Source organism: Borostomias antarcticus (genome assembly GCF_949987555.1).
Source record: "Borostomias antarcticus genome assembly, chromosome: 11".
Classification (NCBI taxonomy): Eukaryota; Metazoa; Chordata; class Actinopteri; order Stomiiformes; family Stomiidae; genus Borostomias; species Borostomias antarcticus.
The window spans coordinates 27796408-27811454 of record NC_140244.1 but is presented as its reverse complement, the minus strand read 5'-3'; the positions used below and the strand labels follow the sequence as shown (position 1 = coordinate 27811454).

At 44.5% G+C, this 15047-nt stretch overlaps 1 protein-coding gene across 3 annotated transcripts in view; it reads left to right on the top strand.

Moving 5' to 3' along the window:
• The window catches only part of LOC311315265 (6-phosphofructo-2-kinase/fructose-2,6-bisphosphatase), a 23040-nt gene extending 15549 nt beyond the window's left edge, over nt 1–7491 (top strand). For 2 of the 3 annotated variants that reach the window (XM_084445888.1, XM_084445887.1), the window contains exons 13-15: nt 1692–1756; nt 3396–3470; nt 6491–7491. In XM_084445888.1, coding sequence (XP_084302014.1) covers nt 1692–1756; nt 3396–3470; nt 6491–6550 — 200 coding nt within the window. In that variant the 3' untranslated portion in view covers nt 6551–7491. The remainder of the gene's footprint in view (nt 1–1691; nt 1757–3395; nt 3471–6490) is intronic. The other variant, XM_084445889.1, reaches the window with a different exon arrangement.
• The last annotated feature ends 7556 nt before the right edge of the window (nt 7492–15047 follow it).

Below are 15047 nucleotides of genomic sequence, written 5' to 3'. Positions count from 1 at the left end.
CAACTACCTAACTCTCACTAACTCACAACTACCTAACTCTCACTAACTCACAACTACCTAACAACGCTCACTAACTCACAACTACCTAACTCTCACTAACTCACAACTACCTAACTCTCACTAACTCACAACTACCTAACTCTCACTAACTCACAACTAACGATGCTTCCTAACTCACAACTAATGATGTTCACTAACTCACAACCAGTGTTGGGCTCGTTACTCAAAAAATGTAATATATTACTTATTACTCATTACCCTTTTTAAAAGTAATATCGTTACTTTACTTATTACTCCCAGCCAAAAGTAACTAGTTACTTATGTAATATATTACTTTCCATATTGACTACCTTTTGCAGCGTGCTCATCACGGTCCGGTTCTCTTTCCACCAACTTCATGTTGCTGTGTTGGCGTAGCAAATGTTTCAGGAGATTTGAGGTGGTGTTTCTGGCACAAGAAAGAGTCTTAGTAGAACTTACACACAATTTACACTTGACAACATTCTTGTTGTCTTTCAGTTCCAGGAAATCGAAATAGTGTGCGTATTTCCAGCCATGGAATGTTAACGTCGTCATGTTCAAATAGCTCCGCTCGCTCGCTGCTTGCCTGGTAATGTGACGGGACGTGATATGAGCGGAACGTTCTTCAATCTGAAATCAAAACTTTATTTCACCCTTTGTAAAACGAAAATAAATAAACAGAGCAGGCCTATGACAAAAGTAATGCAGTAGCGAGCTTTCTGGGGGCAAGTAACTGTAATATTATTACTGAAATGTGATTAGTAACTCGCTACACCCCTCGTTACTGGAAAAAGTAATATTATTACTGTAGCGCGTTACTAGTAACGCGTTACTGCCCAACACTGCTCACAACTAACTAACGATGCTCACTAACACACAACTAACGGTGCTTCCTAACTCACAACTAATGATGCTCACAAACTCACAACTAATGATGTTCACTAACTCACAACTAACTAACGATGCTCACTAACTCACAACTAAGGATACTAACTCACAACTAACGATGCTCACTAACTCACAACTAACTTACGATGCTCACTAACTCACAACTAACGATGCTCACCAACTCACAACTAAGTAACAATGATCACTAAACTCAGAACGACTTAACGATGCTCACTAACTCACAACTAACGATGCTCACTAACTCACTAACGGTGCTCACTAACTCACAACTACGGCTACTAACTCACAACTAACGATACTCATAACTCACAACTAACGATATTCACTAACTCACAACTAACTAACAATGCTCACTAACTCACAACTAACAATACTAACTCACAACTAACGATGCTCACTAACTCACAACTAACGATGCTCACTAACTCACAACTAACGATGCTCACTAACTCACAACTAACTAACAATGATCACTAAACTCAGAACGACTTAACGATGCTCACTAACTCACAACTAATGATGCTCACTAAACTCACAACTACCTCAGTGTAGGGTGGGGGATGGGGGATTTGATTAATTCGAAGAGGAAACAGAACTGGGTACAGCTTTGTGGTTTTTAAGAATAATGCAAATGTACTGTACAGTTTGACTGAGTTATTGAGAGCTTACACTGTTTGCTGCCATGACTTCTTCCCTCTCTTTTTCTGTCTCTTCGTCCCATGTCTCTCCCCTCACTCTTCTTCTCTTTCCATCTCTCTCAGGTTGCAAGGTGGAGTCTCTCTACCTCAACATTGAAGCGGTCAACACACACAGAAACAGACCGATGGTGAGACAACACCAGCTTTGAGCACACACACACACACGCACGTACACACACACACACACACACACACACACACACTCAAGCAAACACACAAGGCACACGTCCAATCCCTAATCAACCCACAGGTCATGTGGATCTGATTGACCTGCACGTTGCTGTTCTGCCTGTTAAACTCATGCGATCTGTAGGTTGAGCGTCTACTAACGGCTGCCTGGCAGGCAGGGGCTAGAGGACATTTCCAGAACGGCAGGTCACTCAAATGAACACCCTAACCCTAGCACTCACTCTTCAGTACTGTAGCTCTGTGGATCTACTGTACTGTAATTCATAGACAGATGTAAGATAATATAACATTAACCTTAATAGTCAATCAATCAATCAATTTATTTATATAGCACGTGTGTATCATACACAGAGGCAATGCAATGCGCTTTACAGAGAGCAATGGGAGGGGGGGGGGGCATAGGTCCCACCCCTACATATTCCAGGGGGGGGGGGGGGGGGGCGCATAGGTCCCACCCCTACATATTCCAGAGGGAAACAAAAAAAACAGTTTCACCCGGTTCACCCGGAAAAGTTCTTCCAGTACCTGACCTCTCAGACAAGCTCCCTGGGGGCAGCGCGCGAACGTACAGAATCAGAGTAAAGAATATACACAGAAGAGTACAACAATATACATACAATATGTATAAAATATAGTATACATGAATACCTTCTGTAGCAGGTGCAGATATGCTGTCTGTAGGGGCCAGGGATGGGGTGTCCCAATCTGCACAGCCAAAGCCATTACATGACCGGGTAGGTCAGTCTGGTGAAAGACTAGGGATTCCAGGCGCCACTGGAAGTTCCAGCATTCACCCAAAGGAAAATTTATATTTTTATAATTTTAACATGAGCGAAATAGTTATGGCTATCTTCAACCAAAGAAAATCTTCGACATAGACACAAACATATTTTTTTATATATTTTTTTTCGACCAAAAGTTTTTGGGCACCTTTTTCCCCCCTCTAAGGCCTATTTCTAAAGTATCTAACTTTGTTATTCAGCATGAACCATTTGTTATTGTATTTTATTATTATATATTAATTGAGTATGTTTTATGTGGCCTATAGGCCTGGTAGGCTGGTTCCACTACCCATGAAACGAAGCCCTTTCCAGGCTGATACATCCATATGCACTGCCATTAGGTACAACATTTAATATGATCATAATCATCTTAATTTTGGGCCTAGTAGCTAATAATCCAAATTTATAAAAATAAATAAATATATATTGTGACAAAGGCACTCCACATTTCTCTGCATTGCAAAATGTAGCGTATTAAGGTCTTTAAAAGGTCTATCTATCTTTGTAATGATAAGCTTTGTGATTGCTTGGCCGAGCCCATCTGCTGGACTGCCTTGCGCGTTCTCTCTGGGGATTGGCATGTTTGTAAAGACACAACGTGGGAATATCGTGGCATTTGGCTCATGTATGAATGGTGAAAATCACTAGCGGCCCCGGGTAGGATAACACAGGGCTACAGCGTCAGCCGCTAGCTGATCTGAGGTCAGTGGAAACATTCTCCTCCTGTCCTCCCGGCATGACTTTCCGGATTGGGATCTGATATGAGACCCTAAAGTCCCGCCCCTCTGGTCCCCAGGATGGCCCATGCTGTGACGCCCCCAGCCCCGCCCCCTCCAAAACACTGCAAGACCTCACCACACTCAGCCTGCAGGTACACAGACACACACACACACACACAAACACACACATGCGCACACACGCACACTGACACACACTTCCTCCCAACTCCATGTTTGCCGACCCTGTGAGACCACAGGGGTGAGTAGCGATCTGGAGACCCATCAGAGACTAGACTAGACCATGAGAGACTAGACCATCAGAGACTAGACTAGACCATGAGAGACTAGACTAGACCATGAGAGACTAGACTAGACCATGAGAGACTAGACCATGAGAGACTAGACCATGAGAGACTAGACTAGACCATGAGAGACTAGACCATCAGAGACTAGACTAGACCATGAGAGACTAGACCATCAGAGACTAGACCATCAGAGACTAGACCATCAGAGACTAGACTAGACCATGAGAGACTAGACTAGACCATGAGAGACTAGACCATGAGAGACTAGACTAGACCATGAGAGACTAGACCATGAGAGACTAGACTAGACCATGAGAGACTAGACTAGACCATGAGAGACTAGACCATGAGAGACTAGACCATGAGAGACTAGACTAGACCATGAGAGACTAGACCATCAGAGACTAGACTAGACCATGAGAGACTAGACCATCAGAGACTAGACTAGACCATGAGAGACTAGACCATCAGAGACTAGACTAGACCATGAGAGACTAGACCATCAGAGACTAGACTAGACCATGAGAGACTAGACTAGACCATGAGAGACTAGACCATGAGAGACTAGACCATGAGAGACTAGACTAGACCATGAGAGACTAGACCATGAGAGACTAGACTAGACCATGAGAGACTAGACCATCAGAGACTAGACTAGACCATGAGAGACTAGACCATGAGAGACTAGACCATGAGAGACTAGACTAGACCATGAGAGACTAGACTAGACCATGAGAGACTAGACTAGACCATGAGAGACTAGACCATGAGAGACTAGATCATGAGAGACTAGACTAGACCATGAGAGACTAGACTAGACCATGAGAGACTAGACCATGAGAGACTAGACCATGAGAGACTAGACTAGACCATGAGAGACTAGACTAGACCATGAGAGACTAGACTAGACCATCAGAGACTAGACCATGAGAGACTAGACTAGACCATCAGAGACTAGACCATGAGAGACTAGACCATGAGAGACTAGACCATGAGAGACTAGACCATGAGAGACTAGACCATGAGAGACTAGACTAGACCATGAGAGACTAGACCATGAGAGACTAGACCATGAGAGACTAGACTAGACCATGAGAGACTAGACCATGAGAGACTAGACCATGAGAGACTAGACTAGACCATGAGAGACTAGACTAGACCATGAGAGACTAGACCATGAGAGACTAGACTAGACCATGAGAGACTAGACCATGAGAGACTAGACCATGAGAGACTAGACCATGAGAGACTAGACTAGACCATGAGAGACTAGACCATGAGAGACTAGACTAGACCATGAGAGACTAGACTAGACCATGAGACTAGACTAGACCATGAGAGACTAGACTAGACCATGAGAGACTAGACCATGAGAGACTAGACCATGAGACTAGACTAGACCATGAGAGACTAGACTAGACCATGAGAGACTAGACTAGACCATGAGAGACTAGACCATGAGAGACTAGACTAGACCATGAGAGACTAGACTAGACCATGAGAGACTAGACCATGAGAGACTAGACCATGAGAGACTAGACCATGAGAGACTAGACCATGAGAGACTAGACTAGACCATGAGAGACTAGACTAGACCATGAGAGACTAGACTAGACCATGAGAGACTAGACTAGACCATGAGAGACTAGACCATGAGAGACTAGACTAGACCATGAGAGACTAGACTAGACCATGAGAGACTAGACCATGAGAGACTAGACTAGACCATGAGAGACTAGACTAGACCATGAGAGACTAGACTAGACCATGAGAGACTAGACTAGACCATGAGGGACTAGACCATGAGAGACTAGACCATGAGAGACTAGACCATGAGAGACTAGACCATGAGAGACTAGACTAGACCATGAGAGACTAGACCATCAGAGACTAGACTAGACCATGAGAGACTAGACTAGACCATGAGAGACTAGACTAGACCATGAGAGACTAGACCATGAGAGACTAGACCATGAGAGACTAGACTAGACCATGAGAGACTAGACCATGAGAGACTAGACCATGAGAGACTAGACCATGAGAGACTAGACTAGACCATGAGAGACTAGACCATGAGAGACTAGACCATGAGGGACTAGACCATGAGAGACTAGACCATGAGAGACTAGACCATGAGAGACTAGACTAGACCATGAGAGATGAGCTGGGAGATGACCCCCCCACTCCACGCCCCCACCCCTCCCTCCCCAGTAGACTAATGCTGGGTGCACACTGGAGGATTTTCACATCTTAACCCATTTAAAAAATGTGAGAAACCACAGACATAACATGAGATTTAACCGATTAGTAATATTTTAATGGTACCTGTAAGAGCGCGACTAGACGATCAGTCAAGACGCAGGACCGCCCCCTAAACCACGGGGCTGGGATCAACAATGCTACCTTCAAGGATCAATGTCAAACATGTAAGATGTTTACGATTCAAACTCCGATCAGTGGGGAACGTTCATATGAGGTCGGTAAACCCCTCACACTGCACAGGATTATTTGGGCAAATAACCGGTTCCGACAAGTGTTGATTCGGGAATGCCCCCCCCCTCGCTTGTCGGGAGGGGTGAATCGGAGCCAAAATCAGGCTTAAAATCCTCTGGTCTGCACCCAGCCTAACACACACGCACACTAACCACCCATAAACTACACACACACACAATAACCACACATAGATTAACACAACGCACATTTTAACACACCTCACTAACCCCCATCACATTCTTTACACACACACGCACACACACTAACACACATAGACAAACATACGTTTACACATACACACACATTCACGTGCACATAAACACCCATAGACTAACAAAGCTCACATTTCTCACACATGCTTCTTTCACTTCCAGAACGTGGATGTGGACAGAGAAGCGGAGGATGCTCTAGTGACCGTCCCTGAACACATCTAGAGGAAGTGGCCGTCTCTGAACACATCTAGAGGAAGTGACCGTCCCTGAACACATCTAGAAGAAGTGACCGTCCCTGAACACATCTAGAGGAAGTGACCGTCCCTGAACACATCTAGAGGAAGTGACCGTCCCTGAACACATCTAGAGGAAGGCCAGGGGAGAGGAAGACGAGGAGACTGAGTAAGGACTAGGGTCCATTTGATTTGTAAATTAGTCAGGCACCGCAAGACGCCTGCTTGTTTTTGACCGCTGTGAACACAAACCAACGCCTGCAAACAGGAAGTGACCCAACACCAGGCGAGGAGACTGAAGTGACGCAATAATACACCACTGGGTGATGCGAGTTTCAGTGAATCCTGTGGACTACAGATCCCACAGTCCTGTGGTACAGGAAGTACCAACTGTCCCACCAACCGTGCCTTGGCTCCGCCCCTCACACCTTCATCAGGACTGTGGCCGAGCCACACCGGGCTGATCCAGTGGAGTCCAGGATATAACACGTTCATAGGAAGTGCAGCAGACCTACAGGATGTATTATAGACCTACAGAGCGTGTTATAGACCTACAGAACGTGCTATAGACCTATAGGATGTATTATAGACCTGCAGAACATGCTATAGACCTACAGGGTGTGCAGCAGACCTACAGGATGTTATAGACCTACAGAACGTGTTGTAGACCTACAGGATGTGCAACAGACATACAGGATGTGTTATAGACCTACAAGATGTGTTGTAGACCTACAGGATGTGTTATAGACCTACCAAGATGTGTTGTAGACCTACTGATGTGTAGCAGACCTACAGGTGTTGACTTGTTGACTTTTCTTTTTGCCACTGCTTTCTAAGAGGAGTTATGTCTATTTGTAAACTGCACTGTAACTTGTATTCCTGTATTCTATTTGTCCTGCTTTTTGTTTTAAATGTCTATAATGTCTTGCATTTTGTTTTAATGCTTTTAATGTCTCATGTAAAGCACCTTGAATTGCCCTGTGGCTGAAATGTGCTATATAAATAGTCTTGCCTTGCCATGTCGATAGTAGCTGTAGTGACTGTATATTGTCCTCTGATCAAGTCTACTTCCGTCTAGATCTAAGAGGTGCTATTTAAGCAATAAACCACTCGAGGCCGTGTGTTATAGTGATTTTATAACAGCTAGGGGGCGTTGTTAGGCACAACGCGAAGCGGAGTAAAACCCCCCTAGCTGTTATAAAATCACTATAACACACGGCCTTGAGTGGTTTATTGCTTTTATACAACGGTTACTACAGCTATTAGTGTAAAATAAACACACAGCAATGTAAAATATTAACATTTATTCAAAACGAAGCATAATTCCGTCAATTCCGCCGCGCAAAATTTTTTATTTTTTTATTTTTATTTAACCTTTATTTATACAGGTAAAAAACACATTGAGTTCAGAAGACTCATTTACAAGTGTGACCTGTTCACAATCATTCAACACTCGTTTCACTAAATTACAAACAACAGGACAGAATTACAAATAAAACATACAGGACTATGTGTAACAATAACAACAATGGAAGTCTAAAAGTGCAAAGTGCATGGGGGATGAGAACAGGGGAGAGTTATCTTGGAGTGCAAGAACATGATATTGGCACACTCACTAAATCAGGCAATAGTCGCTTAAACCTTTTGAAAGAGATCAAATTGGACAACTTAAGACTCAGCTGTAAGGAGTTCCAAGAGGAAGGGGCTGCATATGAAAATGCTCTTTTGCCTCTCTCAGTGCGGACCAGGGGGATGGAGTACGTTATGATGTCCTGAGAACGAAGGCCGTAGGTGGAGTGTTTGCGCGAAAGGAGAGTAGATAAGTAGGTGGGAAGCAGACCAAGAATGGATTTGTAAATGAAAATGTACCAGTGATGGGTTCGGCGAATGGAGAGAGATGGCCAGTTAACCAGAGAGTATAACACACAATGGTGTGTGAGTGCTTTACAGCCTGTAATGAAACGTAGCGCGCTATGGTAGGCTGCATCCAGATGTTGTAGACAGCTAGCAGAGGCATTCATGTACAGGACATCACCGTAGTCCAGGAGAGGCAAAAAGGTGGCAGCAACCAGGCGTTTCCTTGCTGCAGCTGAGAAACATGACTTGTTTCTAAAGAAAAAACTCAGTTTTAGCTTAAGTTTCTTTAAAAGATTGTCTAGGTGCAGCTTGAAGGAGAGGCTGTCATCAAGATGAATGCCAAGGTATTTGTAGCTAGACACAAGCTCAATAGGGGTACCCTGACGAGATATAATGTCAGGAAGAGCAGCTGGCCCCCGCTTGTTATTCGTGAATACCATGACTTTAGTCTTCCCTGCATTCAATACCAGCCTGAGCTGAGACATCTGGGACTGTAGGGTATCAAAAGCTGTCTGTAGAGACTCCAGAGCACGGATGATGGAAGATGCAAAACAGTACATGATTGTGTCATCCGCGTATAAATGAACCGTAGCATTTGCAATAAACCCTATTTCATTTATATAGATGGTGAAGAGGGTTGGTCCCAAGACAGAGCCCTGTGGCACCCCATTTAAGACAGTGAGCATGCTGGATGAGAGGTCACCAAACTGCACAGACTGCTTACGTTGGGACAAGTAGTTGGTGAACCAGCCTACGGCATGAGAGGACAGACCAATATCAAGGAGGCGCTGGCATAGGAAGGCGTGATTGACGGTGTCAAAAGCTTTAGATAGGTCGATAAAGATTGCAGCGCAGTGATTCTTCCTATCTAAGGCCTCTGTAATGTCGTTTACGACTTTAACAGCGGCAGACACTGTGCTATGGTGCTTCCTAAACCCAGACTGAAAGGGTGAGAGGATGTCATGTGACTCCAGGAAGTCCTTGAGCTGGACATTAATTAGTCGCTCAAGGACCTTGGCTAAGACAGAGAGCTTAGAAATTGGCCTGTAATTGTTTAAACATTTGGAATCACCACCCTTCAGGAGCGGAAGCACAAAAGCAGTTTTCCAGACCTCTGGGATGACATTATTGGAAATAGTTAAGTTAAAAATGTGTGTAATAGGTTCTGCAATGATATCTGCAGCCAGTCGCAAAAATAGAGGTGGAAGATTGTCGGGACCAGATGATTTCCTAGGGTCTAGCTCCGTTAAGGCTTTCCAAACATCACCAACAAGGAGTGGAGAAAACGAAAAGGAATGGTGCCCAGAAAGACCACTAGTGGTCCTAGCCGAAAAAGGGGGATTGGACGGGGCAGAATTTGAATTTGTTCCTGGCAAGGAATCAAATAATAAACCAGAGGCTATAAAGTGTTTGTTGAAGCAGTTTAACATCTCTGATTTATCAAACACTGGGATCGAGTTGTCAATGATATGGGGGGGTAACTCAGCAGGACCAGAGTCGACTGAGAGTGACTTCACTGTTTTCCAAAATCTCCTGGGATCATTAAGATTGTCAGTGGTCTGAGAGAGATAGAATTCACTTTTTGCTTTTTTAACACAAGCAGTGAAGCTATTTCTCGCTTGGCGAAAGGAGAGCCAATCTGTCTCAGAGCCGGACTGCCTGGCAGCGGCCCAGAGCTGGTTCCTTTTGTGAAGAAGGGATGTCAAGTCGCTGGTGAACCAGGGATTGTTTCGACCTTTCACCCGGAAGCGACGAAAAGGAGCATGCTTGTTGATAAGAGGGAGAAAGCTATTGTGGAAATATTCCCATGCAAAATCAACATCACCAAGCAGGAGAATGCGATCCCATCTGACCTGCTGTAGGTCATGAAGGAAAGCTTGCTCTGAGAAATTCTTCAGATCTCTTTTCTGGATGACACGGGGTTTAGAGCGGGGTATTTTGCAGTCCCTAATAGCTCCAATTACACAGTGGTCACTGAGGTCATTTGCAAAGACACTAGTTATAGTGAATTTATGAGGCTTATTTGTGATAATTAAGTCAAGTAGTGTAGATTTGTCTGCACACTTGGAATTGAGACGTGTGGGACCTTCAACGATTTGAGTGAAAGCTAGGGACAAGCAATAAGCTTTAAAGTCGTCTGAGGCTGAGGAGAGCCAATCCCAGTTCAGGTCCCCTATAAGGACGATTTCATTAAAATGAAGCTGAGACAGGAGCTGTATTAAGGAGGGTAGAGTATCTGAGGAGGCTGATGGGGGCCTATAACAGCCAACAACAGTTAAATACTGACCTCCAGACAGATCTACATTCATGGCTAATAGTTCAAATTGCTTTGCTACAGATGTAACGAGCATAACATGAGCAGAGAGAGAAGATCTAACATATATAGCCACGCCCCCACCTCTCCGTGGCCGATCAGAGCGGTAGATATTAAATCCATCCAATGCAACATCCCTATCTGATATGGACTTGGAGAGCCAGGTCTCAGAAACTACAATAATGTGCGCGCCAGTCGAATCTGCCCATATACGCATCATGTCCATTTTAGGTAAAAGACTGCGTGCATTAATGTGAATAAAACGCAATCCGTGCATATTCTTAAAATCATATGGCGAATTGCAAATGGTAGGCTGAACAAACATGGGGCCAGGATTAGGCTGTACATTTCCAGAAATTAAAAGCAATAAAAGAATAAAAAGTCTCTTTCTCGCCGTGGGTGGGGGGGTCAGCTGAGAGTGAGAGTCTTTGGAAGCGATGACGTCCAGGGAAGCGTCCACAGAAGGAATCATGAAACAGTCTTTCAGAACAGCGAGGCTGAGAAGCCGCCGCCAGCTTGCAGAGACTGCATGGCTGAGAGGGTTCAGGACAGAGTGGAGTGGAGGCTGAGAGAATAGGCCAGCATCAAAAGCAAGCGTTTCACCGCGCGGGGTGACCAGCTGGGAAGACAGGTCTTCCGACGCGCAGGTCCCAGCAGAGTCCCATCCAGTTAAGAAACTGAACACGGCAATAGTGATCCACAACATTGTCCTTAAAAAATAGTCCAGAATATTGAAAAAAATGTCCACAGAGCTAGCCACCTGGCTAAAGGCAAGCCAAGCTAGCTCCTCAAGCGAGTGTCACGAGCAATGAATGAGCCCGTCAGCTGTAGCCTAGACTGAGAGTGAGTTCGCAGGCCCACCCTACAGCTTTAGCCTATAGCCCAAGTTGTTTGGTCTTAAAACAGTCACTTTTCATGAATCACCGTAGTAAAAACATAACGTGTTTAGAATCAAACCAAGTTTAATTCATGAAATTCGTATTCAAAAGGTTTGGATAAAAGTTGAGAACCGTAGAGTAGGGCGCCGGCCAAACGCCGAGCGAATAGGGCTACCTGCAGATCAGCTATATGCTGCAGCCCTAGAAGGTCTTACGAGCAAACTTTTCTTGGTTCGCCGTTGTAAAAAAGCATTGTATGCTTAAAAGCAGGCCGAGCTTAATTCATCAGTTATTATAAAAATGTTTAGATCCATATATAGTAGCCTATATCCTGTCAAACGCTGGGCGAGTAAGGCTTTCCGCAGCTCGGCTGTAGGCTGTAGCCTATAGCTCAAGTTGTTTGTTTGGTCTTCAGAATCGGAACAATTGATTCGCCGATGTAAAACAACGTATGTAGGATATAAAGCATGAATAAAATCAAGCCGGGTTTAATTCATTAAGTCGTTTAAAATAGTTCCCCTAACAAAAGGGTTGCCAAGCAACAACTACAATGCATTGGATAAAATTGGGAGGCACGTTAATACTGAAAATGGAATGATATGCGGTCCCAGGTGTGTGTTACAAAGTATTTTAACACGGCTTCCAGCCAATCAGAATCAAGAACCACAACTAACCGTTGTATAAAACCGTTTATACAACGATTAGTTCTGGTTTTTGATTCTGATTGGCTGGAAGCCGTAACACACACCTGGGACCGCATATCATTCCATTTTCAGTATTAATGCACCTCCCATTTGATCCAATGCATTCAATAAATCAATGCTTTATTTGTATAGCGCATTTCATACCCAGAGGCAACACAATGCGCTTTGTAGTTAGGGCCCGAGCACTGGCGGTGCGAGGCCCTATTGAAACTCAAAGGATTATTATTATTCTCCTTCTCCTCCTTCTTCTTCTCCCCAAACAAATGCCTTTTTGGCGGCCTAAACATCGATGAAAACGGATGAAACTTTGCAGATACATCAGTCCCGGTGAAAATCAGATATTTCATTGGTGACGGAAATGGGCGTGGCAAAACGGCTCAAGAGCGCCCCCTGGAAAGTTTAAAATGGCGAGCCCCACCTTTCAGTTTGATGTAGGCGAACGAAATTCGGTGGGCATATGTATTTCATCGAGCCACACTAAAATGTCTCTTGGAGCTATACCCAACATGCAACAGGAAGTCCGCCATTTTGCTCTTAATGTGCCATTTTGTCCTTGTTTTGACCATTTCCATGCCTCGTACTTCGACGAACTCCTCCTACAGATTTCATCTGATCAACTTCATATCGGGTCAGCTTCATCTTAAGACCTTTGTGATCAAAAGTTATCAAAAAAATTGAGTTTTCACCAAACACCCTTGCCGTGGCGCCCCGCCAAAGTTTGACATTTCGCCATAAAACACGAAGTCCTCATAACTCCTCCATACATTATCCAATTTGTCCGATATATCTCACGCTTCATGACGGTTCTGTCCTGAACACATCTATGTGTCAGTATTGCGTCATACTTATAGCGCCACCTATTGGTGAAACAGGAAGTCCTCATAACTCCTCCATACATTATCCAATTTGTCCGATATATCTCACGCTTCATGACGGTTCTGTCCTGAACACATCTATGTGTCAGTATTGCATCATACTTATTGCGCCACCTATTGGTGAAACAGGAAGTCCTCATAACTACTGCATACATCATCCGATTTGCACCAAATTGCTGACGCTTCATGAAGGTCACCTTCTGAACACATCTATGCGTCGGTATTGAGTTACACTTACAGCGCCACCTACTGGTGAAACAGGAAGTACTCATAACTCCTACATACATTATCCGATTTACTCCAAATTGCTCATGCTTGATGAAGGTCGCATCTTGAACACATCTGTAGGTCAGTATTGCGTCATACCTACAGCGCCACCTACTGCTTACAGGAAGTCCTCATAACTCCTACATACTTTGTCCGATTTACACAACATTTCTCACGCTTCAAGGTACTGTCCTGAACACATCTATGCATCGGTATTGACTCACGCTTAGAGCGCCACCTACTGGTGACAGGAAGTTTCTCTCAGTACTGGACACCGAAATAGCACAGCCTTTAACGGCGCCGCACCCCGACACGCGTGAAGTGCGAGGGCCCGCTCACTGCTGCTCGCAGCACTAGTTATTGTTGTTGCTTGGCAACCCTTTTGTTAGGGGAACTATTTTGCTCGGCGGAATTGAGGGAATGATGCTTCGTTTTGAATAAATGTTAATATTTTACATTGCTGTGTGTTTATTTTACACTGATACCTGTAGTAACCGTTGTATAAAAGCAATAAACCACGAGAGGCCATGTGTTAGTGATTTTACTCCGCTTCGCATTGTGCCTAACAACGCCCCCTAGCTGTTATAAAATCACTATAACACACAGCCTCGTGGTTTATTGCTTAATTAACGCACACGTACTCATTGATTATGCCTTAGGAGAGAGAGAGGATGACAGGAGAGCCAGAGAGAGAAGGGAGAGAGCCAACTCTAGCGAGAGAAAAGTCTAGTCTGCAGGCCCAGGTCTAGTAGGAAGTCTTTTGGTGTGTCTGCATGTTCACGTTTCTGAGCAGCGCAGGTGAATTAGACATGCGTGTTCTCTGCTCGGTGTGTGTAGTGTGTGTAGTGTGTGTAGTGTGTGTGTCTTATGATGAGCTGTGTGATGTACTGCATACGTAGCAAGTCAGTGTTCATCCAGGAGGAAGAGACAAGCCATAGATGGAAATCAATACAAAACTAGGGCTGCGAGCAGCATTGAGCGGGCCCTCGCACCCCACGCATGTCGGGGCGCGGCGCCGTTAAAGGCTGTGCTATTTCGGTGTCCAGTACTGAGAGAAACTTCCTGTCACCAGTAGGTGGCGCTCTACGCGTGACTCAATACCGATGCATAGATGTGTTTTGGACGGTACCTTGATGAAGTGTGAGAAATGTTGAGTAAATCGGATAATGTATGTAGGAGTTATGAGGACTTCCTGTTTCACCAGTAGGTGGCGCTGTAAGTGTGACTCAATACCGACACATAGATGGGTTCAGAAGGCCACCTTCATGAAGCGTCAGCAATTTGGTGCAAATCGGATGATGTATGCAGGAGTTATGAGGACTTCCTATTTCACCAATAGGTGGCGCTATACGTATGACGCAATACTGACACATAGATGTGTTCAGGACAGAACCGTCATGAAGCGTGAGCTATATCGGACAAATTGGATAATGTATGGAGGAGTTATGAGGACTTCCTGTTTCACCAATAGGTGGCGCTATAAGTATGACGCAATACTGACACATAGATGTGTTCAGGACAGAACCGTCATGAAGCGTGAGACATATCGGACAAATCGGATAATGTATGGAGGAGTTATGAGGACGTACTG